At 48.9% G+C, this 20,349-nt stretch overlaps 4 protein-coding genes across 4 annotated transcripts, besides 7 other annotated features; 3 read left to right on the top strand and 1 right to left on the bottom strand.

Moving 5' to 3' along the window:
- Positions 1–749: 749 nt before the first annotated feature.
- Positions 750–790: a microsatellite.
- A 3,637-nt stretch (positions 791–4,427) lies between these two features.
- Positions 4,428–4,448: a microsatellite.
- A 3,171-nt stretch (positions 4,449–7,619) lies between these two features.
- Positions 7,620–7,673: a microsatellite.
- Positions 7,674–8,248: 575 nt separating this feature from the next.
- Positions 8,249–8,287: a microsatellite.
- Positions 8,250–8,275: a microsatellite.
- Positions 8,288–8,802: 515 nt separating the features above from the next.
- ACLA_011760 (uncharacterized protein) lies at positions 8,803–12,577 on the top strand (the record flags this gene model as incomplete). Its single annotated transcript, XM_001274174.1, has 5 exons — positions 8,803–8,868; positions 9,601–9,877; positions 9,959–11,020; positions 11,456–12,187; positions 12,387–12,577. 5 exons carry the CDS (start codon positions 8,803–8,805, stop codon positions 12,575–12,577), a joined length of 2,328 nt encoding a protein of 775 aa, XP_001274175.1.
- A 1,992-nt stretch (positions 12,578–14,569) lies between these two features.
- On the top strand, positions 14,570–16,730 carry bgt3 (putative cell wall glucanase; the record flags this gene model as incomplete). Its single annotated transcript, XM_001274173.1, has 2 exons — positions 14,570–16,512; positions 16,586–16,730. 2 exons carry the CDS (start codon positions 14,570–14,572, stop codon positions 16,728–16,730), a joined length of 2,088 nt encoding a protein of 695 aa, XP_001274174.1.
- Positions 16,731–17,303: 573 nt separating this feature from the next.
- On the bottom strand, positions 17,304–18,222 carry ACLA_011740 (SRR1 family protein; the record flags this gene model as incomplete). Its single annotated transcript, XM_001274172.1, has 2 exons — positions 17,304–17,653; positions 17,757–18,222. 2 exons carry the CDS (start codon positions 18,220–18,222, stop codon positions 17,304–17,306), a joined length of 816 nt encoding a protein of 271 aa, XP_001274173.1.
- Positions 17,710–17,751: a microsatellite.
- Positions 17,711–17,734: a microsatellite.
- Positions 18,223–19,383: 1,161 nt separating the features above from the next.
- On the top strand, positions 19,384–20,227 carry ACLA_011730 (copper acquisition factor BIM1-like domain-containing protein; the record flags this gene model as incomplete). Its single annotated transcript, XM_001274171.1, has 3 exons — positions 19,384–19,594; positions 19,663–19,976; positions 20,030–20,227. The coding sequence occupies 3 exons, from the start codon at positions 19,384–19,386 to the stop codon at positions 20,225–20,227; spliced, it is 723 nt and encodes a 240-aa protein (XP_001274172.1).
- Positions 20,228–20,349: the final 122 nt, after the last annotated feature.

The raw sequence follows: 20,349 nt of genomic DNA, 5'->3' as shown, positions 1-20,349 counted from the left end.
AATATCAATAGAATTATAGAATCGCTGGTCCGTAAATGGTTCTGTAATCTGTCCCCGTCTCCCCCTGTCGTGTCGGATGGTGGGGCCGTGGTACCGGTGCCTTTTCAGTCTTGAATCGTACTAACTCCATCATTTATCGAGTGCTCCGTACGGAGTACATAGTCTCAAAGTATTATGCTGTTGATATATTTCGTATGATGACTGCTGAGCCATCCATAGCCCAAAAGGTACATGTGCTGGAAGGGTAACTACTGGAAGTTGAAATCCGTATAACTGTGTACATCAGCAGCTCTTATCTAATAGAAAAGGTGGATAACTTGAGATTCAATTGAAAAAAGACTTGCCTATCATCGTCGTCAATTCAATCGACCCCTGTACCTATTATCTCCGACAATCCCCATTCAGATTGATGCCATCAGCGATCAACGCGCAAGCGGCACTGTCCATACCAAGCCTGATTGGTCGTGTGAGCAAATCAACTGGAACTTAGATCTCATAGAATCCAGCGAAGTCTTCCATTCCAGCTCCCTTTGTCGTGTCCCAAGGTCCGAACAAAAGACCTGACTGGCTCGCATTCGATTCCTACAGTCAGCGCTCGGAGAATTCCGCCTGGATGATCGGATCAGCGAGCAAGCCATAAACATTGTACCATATCACCCTTCCTGATTGATTGGCCGTAGCAGCATAGCAGCAGTAGCAATAATCACTACCTAAAACATACTCACAGTTCGCACACCCACCACCCAAAAAAAAAAAGAAAAAACAGAAAAGAAAAGAAAAGAAGAGAAAAAAGAAAAAAAAACGCCCAAGAAGCCACCATATCAGATTCCTGAGTCGTAATTTGCTAGGCCATTGACCTTTCTTCTGCTTTAGCAGGTCCAACTCGCTGACTCTGGGCAAGTTTGCCCGTGGTTCTCTTCCCTTGTCCGTTGCACCTGCACGGAGTATCTGCCTACCTGTCGAGTCTCGTCAGTGGCTCTCTGGCCCGTGTCCTGGACGGAGACTCCACCTCATACCCGGACTGTGATCGACTCCAGGTGCGGAGAACTATAACCACACCCTATTTGTTATGGGCACCAACCTGAACCACCCCCCCTTTCCATCCGTTCAGCCATTGGCTCGGTTCCTTCGAGTTGAGCTGACGGGAATTAGGTAATTGGCATGTCGATAAATTATTATTTATTATTTATTTCTTTTCAATCATCATTCATTTATTTCTTACGGAGTATTATTTTGAATAATTTTTAAATCGTTATTTTTCTCTGTCTTTTTTTTTTATTTTTTTTTTATTTTATTTTTTTTTTCCTTTCCTCCGGAGAAGACAACTTGGTCACGGCGTCGACCGGGCCCGACGTCGAATGGTCAACATTAATTGTATAATAATATCAACAAAAAGAACAGACCTTCATTTTGACAATTATTGAGCCATGGTCAAAGCCTCCAGAGGTTACCTACCACTCCGTAACTCCTTATGTACTAGTCATCAACAGCCGGAATAAAGATGACAAATAATGCAAAAACTCGATGAATAGCCTTTCTTTGTTTTTGTTCCGGGATCCAGAGAATAAAACAAATATTCCATAGGAATCCTGGCAGACAGGCACCAATACCATTAACCAGCGGCCCAGCGTAGCATCAAACAAGAATCAACCTCACCCATGTTGGTTAGCCTGTTCTCCTGCCAAGCCGCGGCCAAGACGATCAAGATTTCTGGTTGTTGGGTTGGACTGGAAATCCGACAGGGGTTATTGTGGTCCTTGCAAATGTCAATCGGCTCTCATATCAATGGAGATCCCCTTGAATCTACTGATCCAGTATAGCCTGATAGACCATGTCAGCGGGTAAATGATGATAGACTTGATGTGAGCCCGAGTAGTCGACGGAGTCACGGACTACGGAGTCGCGGACGTTAGATAGATAGAATAGGAGAGATAATATCATAATACTAGCCTAGCATTGCCGAACTGCCGAAGCATTCTGATCTATTCGATAGGATCGATAACTCGAGGTCAGGGTGTGTGTGATCGCTTAGAGTGATAGTCATGGACCAATCGCATGATAGCCAGTCGGTTGGCTACAGGGCCTTAGGTAGTTCTAACTATTATGAGTTATGACTTTGGATACCAGTGCTTTATATTGATATGCATATTAACGGACGGGATTGATAATCCTTAACATATTGCATGATTGCAGTACTGATGGCGCAACTTATAAATGTCCGTGCTATCGTCCTGTAGATCGATACTTGCCTCAATACCATTGTCAAAGAGGTAAAAGAGGTCAAGAGGAATGCTATCATCATGTTTCAATTCTGACAAAGCCGTTTATCAACATGCATGTTGCAGCGGCATGCCTGCTTCGATCGATCAGGGTTTCGTGACTCTAAATTGATCACCTGCTCAGGGATTCAACAGGATGGTTCTAGGCTGAAGGGACTTGCATGGGCCTATGGCCATGACACCTATCATCCTATGTTGATGGGGATGATCATCACCCAAAGACGTTAGTTGTATGGCTAAGTAGTATGGGAGTACAGACAAATAGATGGATAGAGCATTGAACTGCGAATCAGGCTGCCTTGAGATATAATTTATATCTGATTCGAGACTCATGAAACTTGGTTCCCACTTTCATACCCATGCATCATCAATATACTCGCTAATGACTAATCTTTAGTCTTAGGTTCTGAGACAGCAGCTGATTGTTTGGTGTGATTTTCTTGGATTTATGGGTCTGTCTTTGAGGTTTGGTCGGAAAAATACTCCTAGTGATAGATACTATGCGATCAAGTACGGGGTTAGCGACGGAGAACCACGGAATATCCATCAGGTAGTTAAGTATGGATCAGATCATCATGGTGCCTAGCTTCAGCGACTCCGCTGCCTGCGGATCCGATCATATATCTTGGGATCTATTATTTAATATGGTTAGACCATGTATCTACGGAGTAGTAAATATTGCCTTACCTCGCTACTGCTAGGTATCCTGATCCAGCTCTGAGACTTCGAAAGTTGGGTACCTAGGGTCCTAGCCCCTCAGCACGTTCGGCTGATCCGCCCAGGGGTAGTCAAACCCCTGTTGGCCTTGGTCCCTGAGCCCCCTATGAGCGGCCCTGGGCTTGGGTGCCCGGAGTCAGAAACAAAGGGCCCCCGGACTCCGAGGGACTGCGGTCTGCGGGAGGGGATTTTCGACTGTTGGATGTGAACACTAGTAGACTGAACTTAACGGCATCGCTCCCCGACGTGGTGCGCCCGAGAACTAGAAAGTCAAGATTTAATTTTATATTTCACCTGGTAAGGAATTCAATCTCCGTATATAAATCCGTAGTGCTATCAGAGATGATCCAAGACTCAATCATTTTGTCTGTTTCACTTTCATCACTACAATCGCGGGTTTTGGATATAGAGGTTATTGATAAGAACAGTGCATATCAATCTTAGAATGCCTGGTAAGTGATTCACCTGTACTGGGATTCACTGTACGGAACTATCCCATTAAATATCCAGAATATAGGTAGGTACCTTTCTGTTGTGCTCAGAGACAACCCGAAGACTTGAACGGCAGGTAGGTACTGGGTACCCACCTAGGGTCCAGGTACTGTGAGTCTGTGACCACCGAAAACTGCCGTCCCTCGCTAAAGCTTCTTCGCCCCTGTGTCTCGGATTCTCCTTTGTCTTGTGCAGGTGGACACCTTTGATGTTGACAGAAGTATTTAATAATAATGGTTGGAGTCAGCAAACAGGTCTTCCAGACTCTCACTAAACTTAGTCACTTTTCCCGAAGGCTTAGGAGTTAACTAGGACCTACTCCGGAGTATGTTCATGAGACAAACCAGGGCTATGAAGAAAGATAGCTCCGGGGGGAGACGGAAGCTATGGCTGGTGCCTCAAGCACCCTGCATCGATCATAGTAATCTTTGCCAATAGTAATTGACCGATTTACTAGGAATGAGATCGTGGATGATAGCACCGTTGCTTGCCATCAGCCAGGGGACTCCACTTCTCGGATATTGAAGCTCAGCGCGGTTTTCTTGGTCTTTGGGCCTCTTAGAAATCCATACATAACAAATCATGTAATAATTATGGGTATGGATCGCTCGATACACAGATACCAGAGCTCGTCAAGATACTCCAAACTCCAAGCCACAGAGGCCAGGCTTGTCCTGTGAATGGGGTGATAATTATGCGGCGCAGCAGACGCGAGGCTGCAAGTTGGAAAGAGAAAGCTCCGGCTTACGACGTCCTCACTAGCTTCTTCTGGAAAGTCTCCAGCGCCTACGACTAGGCTCCAAATTTGGTTGGGCTTCATCGGCCATCCAGCCTTTCTTGTTTTCGGGTCTGGCTGCTGTCGAGTTGCAAAAGGCTGTCAGTACCAAGACGTTTGTTGTGGGCGGTATTCTAGTCCCCATCTTATGACCTATAGTCAATTTGTTGTTGTTGTTGTTGTTGCAAGCCTACACCTCTACCTGTATTTGCCATGTCGAACCATTGATGTTGAATTTGGGCTGGTGGATTGAATGATCCCCTGTCAAATGGAGACTTGGGCCTGCAGCTCTCCACCTGTTAAGAAATACCTGGGAGAACTGGAGGTATGTGGCTCCTGGCATCTGATCCAAAATGACAAGTCTGCAAAACGCAAACTCTCTGAACACGCATATCTCTTATTCCGTGCTTGATTATGCACTACGAAGAAATTATTTCTTTTTTAATTTTGATCCTCTAAGTACTGACTCCGTATTTGAACGACAAAGGCATTATTATTTTGTTTCTGACACTTGGTTCGGAGCATCAAAATCCGCTCATGAACTAGGATGATTAAGCGTCCCTCGTCAATGATGTCCATTTTATTTCTTTTCCCTCTTCTGGTTCGCTCAGGTTTCCTCCGTCCCCGATCGCCAAAGGATGGAATTCGAAATAGTGCGCAAAAAATGCCTCTGTTGCATTGTGGCTGAAAGCCACGCACTCTCTTTCGGCCCTCCGTCCATTCTCTCACTCTATGTTTTTCGAGAAGGGCTTGAAGGCTTCTGTTAGTCGAGTATCGAGTATCGACTGGCCTCAAACCACCACTTCGCTGAGTTTACCTACTCGGAGCCAAGTCTCACTAAACCTCAATATTTCACTCTGATTGTACGATTGGGCAAAGTGGAGCTGCTGATGGGTCCCCAACTCATTGACAGAGATTGGCTTTTCTATTTCCTAGTTCGCGAGTCTTGTCTCAAAGAGTTGAGGGGACGGAAAGTAAACATGTATTAGCGTGGTGGCTCCGGCTCTGACGGCCTGTGGTGGGGCACCAACTCCCTTTGGTCACTCGATCGTCCGCGGAGGTTTGCCTTCTCGACGGACGCCTGGAGTCGAAGCAAAGCACGATACACATTGCAGGAGGTTAGTCGCCGGGAAGCAGCAGGACTCATCATTTAGCAACCCACAATGGGAGGAGATGATTGATCTGCCCGCTGTGCGCTTACATCCTGGGGTTACACAGTTGTTTGCAAGAGCAGCATCCGCATGGAGTGAATCATCCGAATGGGCGCCGTTAGGCTGTTTCGAGTTTATTTAGACGGGGCCGAGAAGGGTGAATTCTAACTCGATCATAGGCATCTAGACTAGATCTTGGCATGAGAAATATGAAATTCTGATTTTCGAGGAACGAGGAGCCAGTAAAGAGAAGAAATACAAAAAAAAAGCGAAAGGGAAAAAAGAAAATCAACGACTGGTTAGAAAACCCCCTCCCTCCCTCTCCGCTCTCATACTATCTAGGAGGCTAGGATGGCTCGGGAGGGGTGGATTAGGCGCCACCCGTGGAAACAAGGCTGACGGCAACAAGTCAGATCGGTTGTCTCCATACGAGTGTTACCAGATCGAGTCGTTGCTGTTTTGACTTTTTCTTTTTCGCAGAGGAATCCCCCCCTTCCCCATCCACAACGGAAAAAAGGGAAAAGGGAGGTATTTGAAAACAATATTTGGAAATAACTACTAGGTCCAACGGTGATTTAGATATCCAAGGGATTATCATCACTGAAAGCCACTGTGGCCATTTCTTGAGACCGGAGCAGTGTTGCGATATCAGGGCCCAGGCCGATCATACCTCGGACTTTGATACAGAAACACAGGTCTATGCTTGCAAGGTGGAGGCTGTCAGGGCACGGCGCAGGTTTAGTTCATGCAATGGAGGCATCAATCTATGATCAATAACCAGCATCAACAATGAGTGGAATACGGGTATATCAGTCCACTCAAGCATCTAGGTGCTAACAGTGAGACACTTACTGTGTACTCTCACATTGTGACCCAGCCAGCATTGATCATGGTATCTGTCATCCAATGCATCTCTTCCATGGCTCGTGTGAGAACTACAACCTGGGGGCCTGTCTGTTAGACCCGACATGGAACGCGACGTTAATGAAGCTAAATTCCAGACCATTCCAGTTTTGAAGTGGGCAAAGGGTGCTAAATCACACACCAGCCAGGTTGCCCACTAGCCTAGCAACTACTGTGCGGTGCTTATTCCTTCCGTCGCCAATCTTCATTATCCCAGACCATCCAAACCAACCGATCTAAACCATCCCACCGAAAACTTAAAAGGACTAAAGCAGGTGATGTGGGTATCAGAAGTCTAAAGATGCCAATGAGATTCCCTCGAGAAATTGAAGCCGAGAGGAATAAGAATGATGCCAAAAAAAAAACAAAACACAGCTAAAAAAAAAAGTCCTTGGTTGTAATTGTTAACCAAAGCTCAAACCAACAACTCGACGAGACTAGAATAGTAGAATCTAATCTATACGGGCAGCAGGTAGCACTGCCCCAGACAGGTTAATGCACAACCAAAGGGTGGTAATGTTATTAAACATCACCTCAGCTATCATCAAGTTCAACTGCTCATGCCCAACGGCATGTGCCACAGCCAAATGATACGGACACACACTCGGGCTAACGACTTTTGAACTACTTGATGCTCCGAAGCACTGGCATTATTATCATATTATCATTCAAGAAACTAGCAAAATGAGTGGCCGGTTTGTAATTACCTAGCTGCATCCGCTCTTCCATCGAGGCCATCAATACTAACCATATTATGTTCCATCATTCTCTATATTGCATTATTCGAGGTTCCCACATAGATTGTGATTACCAGCCGTTCAATCCTATGAAGTACGGTATTCGGTAGCAAACGAGCAAGACAATATCAATATGATCAAGATATTACAGTACGTCGACACTAACCTACAACAGTCTGGAGGAGGTTAGCGAAGAGATGATAGATGTACTCCGTAGGTACTTTTCTCATGCCATATCCCTCACTCTCTTATTATATTATCATCACAAGCCATCCCTCATGTCTGGTTCACCTCATTATCAAGGTTTGGCACCCTCTTTGTGAAGTCCCCAGTCAACAACAAGGAAAGAGAAGTGAACCAGCCCAGAAAGAAGCTCATCTCTCTTAGTTCTTTCAATCGTCTCATACTCCCTAGTACTAGTTTGACTGAGCACTGGCGGTGTTCTCCGATCCAAATCTGCCTTTTTTTCTTTTCTTTTTTTCTTTTCCTTTTTTGGCTTACCCTTCATATCTTTTGTGTTGCCTCAGCTGGCGGCCAGAGGAGGAAAAGAGCCAGACTGCTGTCTTTATTATTACGATTATTATTTTTTGATTATTATTATTTCTCACTATTATTATTACCAATCTTTGTCCTACACACTCGCTTCATGCCTTCAGTGACGTCGGATAAACTCTTCATTTATTTATCTTCTGATTTATTATTACCTGCATGAGTGTCATTTCTTTTTTCGATTCTCTGCCTGGAGAGAGAATATTAGACTACATCCATCTGGGATTGTATTTGTATCAGGTTGGTTTGATTTCTAGTTCCTTAATCTGCCATCGTTGTCTGTTCCTGCAAGCTGCACATCATCATCATCATCATCCGCGTCGACTCCTACCACCACCCACAACTATACTATATCGCAACTATCATATTGCTCCGGCTTCAACCCAAAACAACCCGAGCTCTTGGATTGGATCCTCTCGAGTCATCTTCCCTTATTTCTTCTTAAATCTCGATACACAAGTCCGTCACATTCTGTTTATTTCCTATCAATCATTTCTCTCCTGCATACTGCATCCATCCTGGTCAATATTACACCACCTTCCCGCTAGTGACAAGCTCATTTCTGATATACCCAGCTCCCCACCAGTCAGCGATCCCATCTGACACTCTCCTCTCCTTCCTGCCTGGTGATTTTCCTACCATATCTTTTTTTTTTTTTTTTTTTTTTTTTTTCCATTTTCTTTTAGTGCCCGATTTTCCAATTCGCCTCCATTCCCCTTCCGGGATCGTGGTCTGGTGTTGAGAGACGTCTGCCTGCCTGAAGGATGGACCTCGTGTGCAGCTAAATAACCACCCTGGACCCTCCACATTACACTGGCACCCGTTGACAAGGCCCATCAATCTTTTCGAGAGAGACAAGAGATCCCCTCGCCTCTCAGACCCCTCCCTTCCCCCCCCCCAGTCTGAGAGCCACTGGAGCCCCTCCGAACCACTCCCGCTGCCATTCAGCCTCTCTCTAGCTTCCGTTCCGTGCCAATTTTGACCATCTGTGATAGCCTCTAGGGTTATTGTTCTTGGTTCTCGAGCTAAAAGATTTCGCCATCCTCGTCCTGGCCTCTGGCAATAGCATCATCTCTTCCCAGTCTTCGTAATTGTTGACTTTTTAAACAACTGGAAGGCTACAGCGGAAGAGCAAAGGAAACAGACTCTGCATCCTTGACATTCAAACAAAAGGCCACGGGAGGTCACTTATGACCGGCATGGTTCAGACTGAACTAGGTCCTCCACCTGCATCGAAGTACAAGGACGAGCCTGTCGACGATCCTGTAAGTTGATTACTTTTTCCTGCTCTTCTTTGTCTATCATTTTCTGTGTTTTCTTCAATCCCGTCACCTCGCTCCCTTCAAGGACTACCCCAGTTCGCTGTGTCTGCTTGTCACGCCCATGGATTGTGTCGCTTCTCGCAACGGTTTACGTCGACTTCGAGCTGTATACTGGCCCCGTACTTGATTCCCGGGCCGTTCTCTTGTGCGGCATCTCATCGGAAAACATACATCATGTCAAGGGTCAAGGCATTGCCCTCGCCATTGCTCTTGTCTGCCGACTCAACTCTTCTCATCGCAGCTGCTACGGTTGTTATCATGCTATCTTCTCTATGTGAATGGAAGGTATACCACCTGGGCCCAGGAGTATCCAAAACAGATCTTGTCTCGCTTCGCACAATGACCACGTTCGGTTGCTACTGGAGGCTCTCCGATGCTTCGCGACTCCTATTCCCGTTCAACACTGGTTGCCCTCCTTTGCCAGGCCTTCGGCTCGATCGACAACGGATCCATGAGCATTGCAAATTTAAGAGACATACACAAGTTCATGGTCAGACAAACTATTATATCAAGATTGGCGTCATTCAAACTTCAGAACGCGGAATATTCGATCAGCAGTCTCCGAGCAACTTCCAGCCATCTCTCAGAGCAGGGCCTTGGGCAGCCCGTTTTATAATGCTAAACTGCTGTTGAAGTCTTGATCATTTTGCTGACTTGCTGTTGCCACCAATGTAGCTTCGTCATTCGACATCTGCACATCATATCTCCCAAAGTTCTCACCTACAACACCCTCGTTCTGTGACTCTTGCCCAACCGCAAAAACAGCCGCCTAGTTCACCTCACCAACCACCCTCGTCTTTGCCTGGTGGTTCATACGCACCCCAGCCATTGGGAAACGGCATTCTGCATCATCACGCAGCTCCCTACGGTCAATCCGCCCAAGAACAATCTTACTACTCTTCTCATCCCCCATACAGTACTGCATCTGCGCCCGGACAGTATTCATCCAGCGGTATGTATCTGTACCAATCAACTGCTCGTACATTTTGACGGTCTGCAAGCTTCAGTCAAGACGGTCACTGATTCTCGCTAGGCCCTTCAGACGCCATGGCGACCACTGCTCAAATGCAAAGGCCCTATCCTCCCATCTATCACACTCCTCAATCCAGCTCTCCAGCATCTGTCGCTTCTCAGACACACGATCAGCACAGCAGAAGTCTCTATACACAGTCGCCTCAGATCGCCTCACAGATGTACGGCTACCAACCGTATCCCTCGATCAACCCCGTACAACCTCCGCCATACTCGGGTCATACGTCTCCCCAACAACACCCACTCACCTCGCAATCCATGATTTTGCCTCATCAGACAAGCACTGCCCAGTTATCTCACCAGCCTCCGACGCCATCCGTCACTATGGCCAGTAGCCCTATTGCAGTCACAGCATCACAGCCACTGCCGCCTCAGAGAGCGGTGCTGAGTCCACCCCATCCTGGCCCAAGCGGTGGCCCTCTTTCCGCAAATAGTATTCATCACACGACTCCAAGCGTCGGTGCAAGCTCAAGTGCAGCTCCTGGCCCTATCCCGGCGACTACCCCCTTGGTTGTGCGGCAGGATAGCAACGGTGTGCAGTGGATTGCATTCGAGTATTCTCGAGACCGAGTGAAGATGGAATACACCATCCGATGTGATGTCGAATCGGTAAATGTGGATAATCTCAGTCAAGAGTTCAAGACGGAGAATTGTGTTTATCCTCGAGCGTGTTGCAGCAAGGACCAGTACAAAGGCAACCGTCTCGTTTATGAGACAGAGTGTAACGCCGTTGGCTGGGCTTTGGCAGAGCTCAATCCCGCATTGCGAGGCAAACGCGGTCTAATTCAACGAGCAGTCGATAGCTGGAGAAATAGCAACCAGGATCCTCGACTCCGAAGCCGACGTGTGAGGAGGATGGCCAAGATGAACAGGCGACATGGGCTACCAGCACAACCCCCGGCCCACATGGCTGCTACGCCGCCTGTCGCTCCCGGTCTCGGACCCGGTAGTCTCGCAGCGCCCGGACCCCGCCCTTCATTGGGGCCTCTGACCATGGGCCCTCCACAATTACACCATCACCATGCCCAGCCCGAAGGAAGCGCAAGCAATGAGGATGTTAGCGGTATGTTCCATCACATATGATGTGTTGATTCTTATTTCCAGCTGCCATCTGCCTTTTGAACAGTGGCAGCCATGACCAATAATTCTGTAACAATCTTTCTATGGAGCCCCTTTTGGATGGATGCCACTGGGTTGGGGCTCTCCTTTTTATATCTTCGATGTTATTTTCTTCTTTCTCATCTTTTTTTTCTTTCTTCATCTCTTGGGATTTCTTTTCTCATACATTTTTACTTTCTTGGGTCTAAGATATATGGAGTCCCATGTACTTTTATGCCATTTGGAGTGGTCTTTGCTCGTATACTTTGAACCCATACCCAATCATGTTGTTTGTCATTTATCATGAATGTCTTTTCCCCTTATGCCTGATATCTTTGATGTGCCATGTGCCGTTCAGTGTAGGCTAATTCTAAATATCGTCTTATTTCACATAATCTAGGTGCCGCTGAGTTTGCGAACGGTACTGATCGCCACTCTGCCACTGAGACTCACCCTTCGTCAGGGCACACAGCACCCAACATCAGGACTGCACAGGTCTTCCACGGTTACCCCACATATCCTACACCCGCCAATGCAGCTGGTGGATCAAGAGGCCCCTCGATACCGCCGTTGATCCGAGGCAGTGGGATCGGGGCTCTCGGGAGACTATCCGCTGTTGCGACTTCGGTCAGCAAGGCGGAGGCAGCCGATATGGAAGTTGACGATGACGAACGCAATCCAAGTCCCGGTGCGCTCTTCGGAGCTCAACCTGACGGCAAGCGACGCAAGTTCATCCTTGTTGATGATACACAAAGGGACTGCCGGGTTCGCGTCAAGGTGATGCTTGACCAGGTCGACATGAACGAGATTCCCGACTCTTACCGCATGACCAATTCAGTGTATCCCCAAGCCTACTTTCCCGTACAGATGAGACAACCCCGTGGCCGAGATGCCCCCGGGAAACGATACTTCAAGGATGCCAATGAGATGGAGGACGATGAAGATGCACCCCCGACGGTGGGCAGGGTTCTGGTGCCAGCACCGCACATGGACGGCGATGGCGAGATCGCTGTTCCTAGATTGACCCGAGGACAGCACAGGAAAGAAGTACTGTTGAACGACCTTGGTTACCGGATGAGCTGGAGTCAGAGTCGGGTATTCGCAGGACGGATGTTGTTTCTCCAACGATCTCGTGAGTAGGCTCATGCTCCCTTACTTGCTTGCCCCCTCTTGACCCTGCTTCTCATAACGCATCCCTTGCTTCTGAATTCCGCGTGGGTCCCTGCCAGTCAGCCGGTGATGGTCAACAGCACGACGGCCCCGTTTTCGCTCGTGGCAAATAAAAGAATGTGTCGTGGCTAACTCTAATCCCTATCTTTAATTGGAAACAGTTGACGCGTACCGCAACAAGATGCGCAGCACCATGCTCGCTGCGGGCCAAGAAGCATCTTCCATCCCTCGTCATTTCGAGACTCGGCCAGGAAAGCGAAGATTCCTAGAGCGTCGGAGAGCAGCTCTAGATCGAAGCCGCGGACATACCATGTCCGCGTCCCAACGGAGCGCGGAAGAAGTTGAAGGCTAGTGATAAGATGATTATGCTTTGGCGGGATGATGCTGTCTTTCCTTGATTACTTTCTTATACTCTCTCTCCCCAACCCAGTCCATCAACGACAATTCGGAACAACAATGCGACGGCGCAATGGGAATATAAACATCGCCGCCGCTGGAGCATCAGCCAGGTTGGCTGCGACGGAACAGAACCAGCAAATACGTGTTTTGGCGGGTATGTTCTGGTTATGAGGTGTCTCGGTTTTCTGTTTAGGGTTTGTTCTATATTCTGCTCTTTGATTCCTTTGCCATGACTTGACGACTGTGATATTGGGCATGTATGAGAATTATGAGGGATGAATGCAATGAAGGATTTGTTTCTTTTTTGACTGGTTATCATGTGTCATGAGGTGGAAAGAATGAGTCTGAGACAAGCAACGATCACATGTATTAGCACAGCCAATCAGGATACTTTGACAGTGACATTGAGCGTGGGGACTAGACCGAGAATGGGAGCGCACCGGCCAGCCCCTTACCCAATCAAGTTAGGCAGGGTTACCCTGGATCCGGTTACGCCAGCAGTAAAATTAGAACAATTCGAAAATAATACGCTGACAGTTCCATGTTACAATCAGTCATTCTAAGGTACCTAGGTCATAGGTTGTCTTGATTATTGAATACCTAGTATTTCCTCAGTCGTAGACCCGCCGTATGATTTTGTGTGGCGTTTGATAGTCTGGATGAGAACCAATATATTAAGATTGCCGGCTGCAGCAGTGCAGCAACTGCAAGTCTGCAAGTACCTCCTCCGTATCTAGATCGTTCGTAGCTAGTTAGTAGGAGTACTCCGTAGTAACTTGGTAATTTAGCCGGTAGAACAAAAGAAACGTCTGCCTGGGGCGTCCAGGTTTCTCCACGCCGGAATTTGCCGCATCCAGGGTCTCCAACGTGGAGTGTCTCAGAACCAGAATGTTCAACGGCTGCTGTCTGAACTCGGAGTGTCACTCTCGACATGGCAGAAGATGATCTGTTTCCTAATACTGGGAAAATGAAATAGAAGATAACAAGGGAAAGAAAAAAAAGTAAAGGAAAACAAGCTCAACAATCAACTATGAACAGGATTATTTTGGAGCTGGGGGGGCAACCTGCCCACTGCCCAGCACTACGTCGGGTTGTCGGGGCTACAACTACTAACTAGTAGTAACTAAACGCATCATCCGTGCTGACTAGTCCTCTACTCTGTAAGTCTACTCGAAACAAAATAATAATAATACACAAGCAAGAAGTTGCTCACCATGGCTGTTACGTTGCCATCCGCATGCAGTAGTATTGGGTTAATTATTGAATCCCCGTGCTTACTGCCTTTCCTTTCACATCTATCTATCTCTCTACTTACTCTGTAGATAGATACACTATGCTCAATAACCCCTCTGGCGAGGGTTTCCGTCTCTTTGTTCTCTCTGTTTTTCTAGAGAGTCCTTGACCGACTCGAGTCTTGAGAAAGTAGTTAGGTATTGTCATCCTTCCTCCCTCCCGCTCTCCAGAACTTCCCCTCCATCCTCACATTATTTGATCGCATCGGGTGAGTGCTTCTGTCGCCTCGAAATTGCCAGTGTCTGCACAAGCATGTCTCTAATTGAATTATTGATTCTCGGCAGATCTATTCGAACCGCCGTGTCTTTTCCCCCATTGCACACAATTCCCACTTTTTCCACGCTCTTGACGACGGTTCCTGAAGGAATTTCACGGGTACCGTGGTTCGCTACCGTTTGCCTGTCCGCTGATTTCCCTATTTTCAATTTCATAAAGAGTCGCCCTGTGGATATCTCGGTCTGGATCGAATTCTGATTTCGTTTGCGTCTCTTCGTCTCCGTCTCTTTTTAATCGTCTATTCTGTTGAAGAAGACTCTCCGGCAAATCCACTGTTCGATACCCTGATCTGATCGCGCACGTTTCTATCGGGGTACCAACAAAGCACAGACGGGATTACTAAACCAAAGACTGGGACGCCGGTCGTGGCTTCACCATGTCCGGTCCCCACCGGACATTCAGTTTCGAGCAGCGCGGTGATGGGGAAGCACATTCCTCCTTCATGGACCACGCGATGCACCCGCAGTACGACGATGTCTCCCCGATCTCCAACATGAGCTCGTCCCCGGGTCATATGAACGAAACACATCATGGACTTGCGTCGGTGCCGGAAGACAATCACCAGGGCTGGGGTCAGGCGCGAGGGCCGAGTCCGTCGAATCGGACAGGCTTCACGGCGACGCCCGAAATGGATAACCTGGGTCCAGCGTCTGTGGGAGGCGGTATAAGCGGTATTGCTCTCGGTGTTGCCAATAGTCATGATCGTCTGAGTGGGGTGGAGGCCCGGAGGGGCACAGATGGCCAGGAGGCTAATATCCCTGCAGAACGAGGATACAACACCACGGGGTCCGACAACCCGTACATCCCCGCGCCGCCGGATATGGGAGGCTATGGCAGCTCCGAGACGCTACATCCGCGACAGTCGTACGGATCCAATGTCGCCTTGGGAGCTGCGGCTGGGCCGGCCGGCCAGTTGACGCCAGGCCACTCCGCCACGCATCTCGGCACGTCGAACTCGTCGCAACGTAACCTCTACGATGCCCCGTACCAGAGTGCTGGGGGGCTGAGTGCTGGTCCCTACCAACGGCATTCTGCTTATAGCTCCAACGATCTTCCGCTCGACATTAACCCGGAAGAGATTGCCGATGATGGTGATGATGGCTTCGCGCCCGCTGGAAACTCCCGATCCAGCGCTCGTAGGTCCCAGGCCGTCCCCGCTGCGGCTGGGGGTGCTGCAGCAGGCGGAGTGCTGGGAGGTATTGGAGGGCTCTTCAACAACAGGAATCCCGCTGAAACATCATACGATCCCGTTCCTGGAGCAGGTCTTGAGGCCGGGGAGAAAAGCCAGTGGGTCAAACCGAAGCCTAGCACGGGTAGTCGAAAGCGAGGATGGATTATTGGAGCGATTCTAGCCGTCATCATTATTGGAGCCATCGTTGGCGGTGCAGTCGGCGGGACCATTGGCCATAAAGATAGCGGAGACTCCGCCTCTGGGTCTTCAGCATCCACGCAGTCAGCGAGCGGTGATACGGACACCAACGGCGATCTCGATAAGAATTCGGCCGAGATTAAGGCGTTAATGAACAACAAGGATCTTCACAAAGTGTTCCCTGGAATGGACTATACCCCGTGGGGTGTCCAGTATCCTCTGTGTCTCAAATACCCTCCTTCGCAGAACAACGTCACTCGGGACATGGCTGTGCTCGCTCAATTGACGAACAATGTCCGGCTGTATGGCACCGACTGCAATCAGACGGAGATGGTGCTCCACGCAATCGACAAACTCGACCTGAAGGACATGAAAGTGTGGCTCGGAGTGTGGATCGACACCAATGAAACCACGTCACGAAGACAGATAGATCAGCTGTACAAGATTGTCGACGATGCCAAGGACATTTCTATTTTCAACGGTGCGATCGTCGGCAACGAGGCGCTCTTCCGGGCGGGAGACAACAAGATCACAGCCCAGGCCACCCTCACTAAATACATGCAGGAAGTGAGAGACCATTTCAAGAAGCATGATATCAAAATGCCTATCGCGACTTCGGATCTCGGTGACAATTGGAACGCCGAACTGGTGCAAATAGCAGACGTGGTCATGTCCAACGTCCATCCATTCTTTGGAGGTATCCCCGTGGACCAAGCCGCAGCCTGGACCTGGCGATTCTGGCAAGATCACGATGTCATCTTGACTCAGGGTACCGACAAAAGGCAGGTCATATCTGAGGTCGGATGGCCCAGCGGTGGAGGAAACGACTGTGGAAAAGGCGCGAACTGCCCCGACGATACATCGGGCGCCGTGGCCGGCATCGACGAGTTGAATAAGTTCATGGAGGACTGGGTCTGTCAAGCCTTGGACAATGGCACGGATTATTTCTGGTAAGTCCCTTTATCCATTCGACCTTCACATCGGCCTGTTGGTGCTGGGGATGATACTAACTCGTAGTCACAGGTTCGAGGCATTCGACGAGCCATGGAAGATCGAGTTCAACACGAAGAATGAGAACTGGGAAGATAAATGGGGTCTTATGGATCCTGCTCGCAAACTCAAGTCCGGCCTCAAAATTCCCGACTGCGGTGGTAAAACCGCAGCTTGATATCGCTTACCTATTGAACTGTTACAAATTCTCCATATATCTTCCACCCTCCTTTCGACGATCCTTTCCACGACAGCATGTTTGACGATGTATAGTTTGACCCTTGTTCTGTCATACGTTTCTGGTTTCCGGCGTTGTAGGATGTTTATTTTTTTTTCTTCCCTCCTTTATATGTGTACCTTGATGACCTGGTGTATATTCTCTTTTTTTCAATTTGAGGTCGGTGATTCGATCTCGGGTCATTTGCCGGTTCGTTACGTGGTTCTCTTGCAGGTGGTTGCAGATTGTTGCAGATTGCATTACTTCGTTGGTGATATTTGACGCTATTTGTTGAGTGCATGTTTGTATATAGCATAGCAGGCCCCTTGTTGCACGGGCCTGACAGGGTCTGCGGAATGTTGAGTGGCACTTGAGGGGTAGTTAAGTCCGTGAGGCACATTGTGCCACAATAATGGTCTATCATCGACACTTGCATAAGTATGAAGTATCACTGAGATTACAAGCACAGGGGTATCTATATATATAGCGTTTTCGAGAGGTGAAAAATCAGACACCCGCTCGGCTCCGCTGATTTCACTCCTCCGATCTCTCCAGGAAATATAGCCGCATATTCCAAAACGCATGCTCATTGTTCTCAAACACAGGCACGCGGACCGACTTCCTAGCCCCAAGGAACCGCCCCACAACCTCCGACTCAATCTCCTCCAGCGGACCCCCGAAGAGAAGCGGCGGATTGGCAGGAAGCAATTGCTCGAGATGCGTCCTTTCCGCACCAGGACAGTACAAGAATGTCCTATCAGAGACCCTCGCAAACCCCTCGGGGTGCTCGAGGACAGTAAACCCCAGCGAGTCTAAAAGGGACCGGTCAAGGTCGTTGAAGACGGGGTCCTGCGCGTAGACGCGCACGGAGGGATGACGTTTCCCTTAAACCACCAGGGTTAGTCTCGCTTCGTCTCGCCCACCATGTCTTCAGGCTTTGAAAAAAAAAAAAAAAAAAAAAAAAAGAAGAAAGGAAAGAAAACTCACGCATCATATCCACCATACTCGCCAGCGCGGCGAGCTGATACAGCGATACATCCCGCCGATCCACCCACCCGCCTCGTAGGAACCCGCTTGGGCTGCCCAGCCCAACGCAGACGATATCATCGACCGCCAGCCCTGGTTGGGCGCCGGATGCTGGATCCGAGTCTGCAAATATGCCCTGTAGACCGGCGTGTGTCACGCGCCATGACTCCGAGCTCTCCCATTTCTCGCGGTGGGTGAGTAATTGCTTCTGTAGGGTTTCTAAGGTCGTTTGTGAGGGTGCTTCGGCGGGTGTGAGGGTAGGTTGTTCTTGTTGCTGTGCGGCTTGGGTGGTGTGGGGTTTGGGGTGGGAGCGGCGTAGAGCGCGGCGCACGTTCTTGGTGGTTGTGACGTGCGTCCAGCCGTCGATGTCCGTGACTTCGAGGCGCTTTTCGGCTTGAGGTTTCTTGGGCCGGTTCGTGTGCGGCATTTTGTCGGTTTCCGAGGTGGTGAGGATGGGTGGCTGAATGTCAATGATGCTGATGCTGGTGGATTTTTTGTTATCGCTATCGGGTTATCGGGTGGGGGGAGCAGCTTATCGGGATCGGGATCTTCTGGGGGCCTAGTGTCAATCCACCGTTGAGGGACAACCATCGGTCAGTCGATGACCTTCCAAGCTAGAATCTCCCATGGCTAACAATTGAAGAGGCTAGCAGTATTGCATTATCCATGGTCATGAAGCATCACGCTCGACTGAGAAGGACGTTGATCCTGGAGTATGAGCTTGTATGATACTAACATCTGGAATACGACAACCATGTTCCATCATCAATAATTGATGAAAACCAACATACAGAAATAATGAATGAGAAAACTCGGGTGAATCAGGTCATCCGTACACCATGATTGAATGTGATTTCTATCCATAAACCTGGAAGATCCGGTCGTTTGCATTGTCACAGTGATCGCCCATCTCTGCTGCAACTCACAGAGGATCTCTAAGCGCCGAGCCCTTGACAGCTCCTCTCTTCTAGCGTCGAGATTGAGGCGCTTGCACCACTCCTGCTCCGCGAATCATCGTGGCCAAACAGCACGAAGCATCCTTGTGAAGACGTGATGCCACTTGCAGCCCAGCGTCTTGGGTGCACACTCGATCCAATCCCATCGCTTGACCCAAGGTCTCCTCACAGCTAACTATTACCGGATCTCTCATAGATAGGAAAGGAATTCAAATGCTGCAGCCAATGTTCAACATGATAGACTGCAGGTGTGATCACATCCGCCTTTCCTGCATGCTCACTCGTCCAATGTTAACTCTCTTCCCCGCGGTAGTCAGTGTCGAGATGTGAATTGTTGCTGCAGGCGTTGAACCACTGATCACCCTCAAAAACTCCTCAAGGCCCTCCCTATTTGGTTCCTTCCGCTGCTGCTCGTGAAGCTTATTTCCTCCCTCCTTCTGATGATGATCAATCTCTGCAGCCCGGACGGTGCAACTGTTCGCGAACTGGCTTGATTCGACTCGACCTGAATTTTCAAGAGGGAGTATCTGAACTGCGACGAAGAAGTCTGGGGATCGCACCGGCTATTTTCTACACACCGTCTCAGACCGTACTTGATCTCTCACCTTCCGCAGGAAGGCTATATTCACACCATGATGCTTCAAAGATCGATATCGCAATGGGTGGCACTCGTTGCACTTCTGTGGGCTGGGTTGGCTCACACCCACACAGTTATCACATATCCTGGCTATAGAGGGAACAACCTCCAGACCAACAGCACTGTCGAAGAGGCAGGTGGCCTAGGAGCAGCCTATATCAACAACTCCATGGTTTATCCATACGGCATGGAATGGATTTATCCTTGTACGCACTTTCCAATTCTCCCACCTCTTTCGGACTGATTCAGGCATGCTAACGAACAATATCTATAGGCGGTGGCATGCCTACTTCCACCAATCGAACCAAATGGCCGGTCAAAGGCGGCGCTGTGGCTTTTCAACCTGGCTGGTTTCAAGGCCATCAAACAGCGCTCATTTACATCAACCTGGGACTGGGGACGGTGCCACCCAACATGAGCCATCCGGTTGTCCCTCCCTTCCAGATCACCGGCCCTACAAACAACCCCTATCCTGGAACAGTTTGCCTGCCCCAGGTGCCACTGCCGCCTGGCCTTAGTTTTAACCCCGGCGACCATGCGACCATCCAGGTCATTGAAACGGCCAAGCATGGCGCTGCCTTGTACAATGTACGTTACTTTTTTCGCGATACAGAGCTGGCTGGATCTAACGTGGGCTATAGTGCGTCGATATCGAATTCGCCGAGCCAGAGGAAGTCGAGGAAGTGACGCGCGATAATTGCTTCAACTCGAGCTTTATCGGGTTCGGTGATGTCTTTACCACAACGTCTCTGACGTCGGCTGCAACTGCGTTTAAACCGACGATGATGGGCATGCTGCCAGTGTGCATGGTTGCATTGTGGAGCTGGATGATGATGTAGATAATGCTGCTGTGTCTGTTGTCTTTTTGTCTCTACATTACATACCCACAATATGAGTTTATGGCTTTATGCATGGTCCTTGGTCAACTTTGTTCGATGGAAAAGTCTCGTTTATCATGCCG

Source organism: Aspergillus clavatus, genomic scaffold (genome assembly GCF_000002715.2).
Source record: "Aspergillus clavatus NRRL 1 1099423829795 genomic scaffold, whole genome shotgun sequence".
Classification (NCBI taxonomy): domain Eukaryota; kingdom Fungi; phylum Ascomycota; class Eurotiomycetes; order Eurotiales; family Aspergillaceae; genus Aspergillus; species Aspergillus clavatus.
Note: the sequence above shows the minus strand (reverse complement) of the source record. Positions and strands in the feature narration are given on the sequence as shown.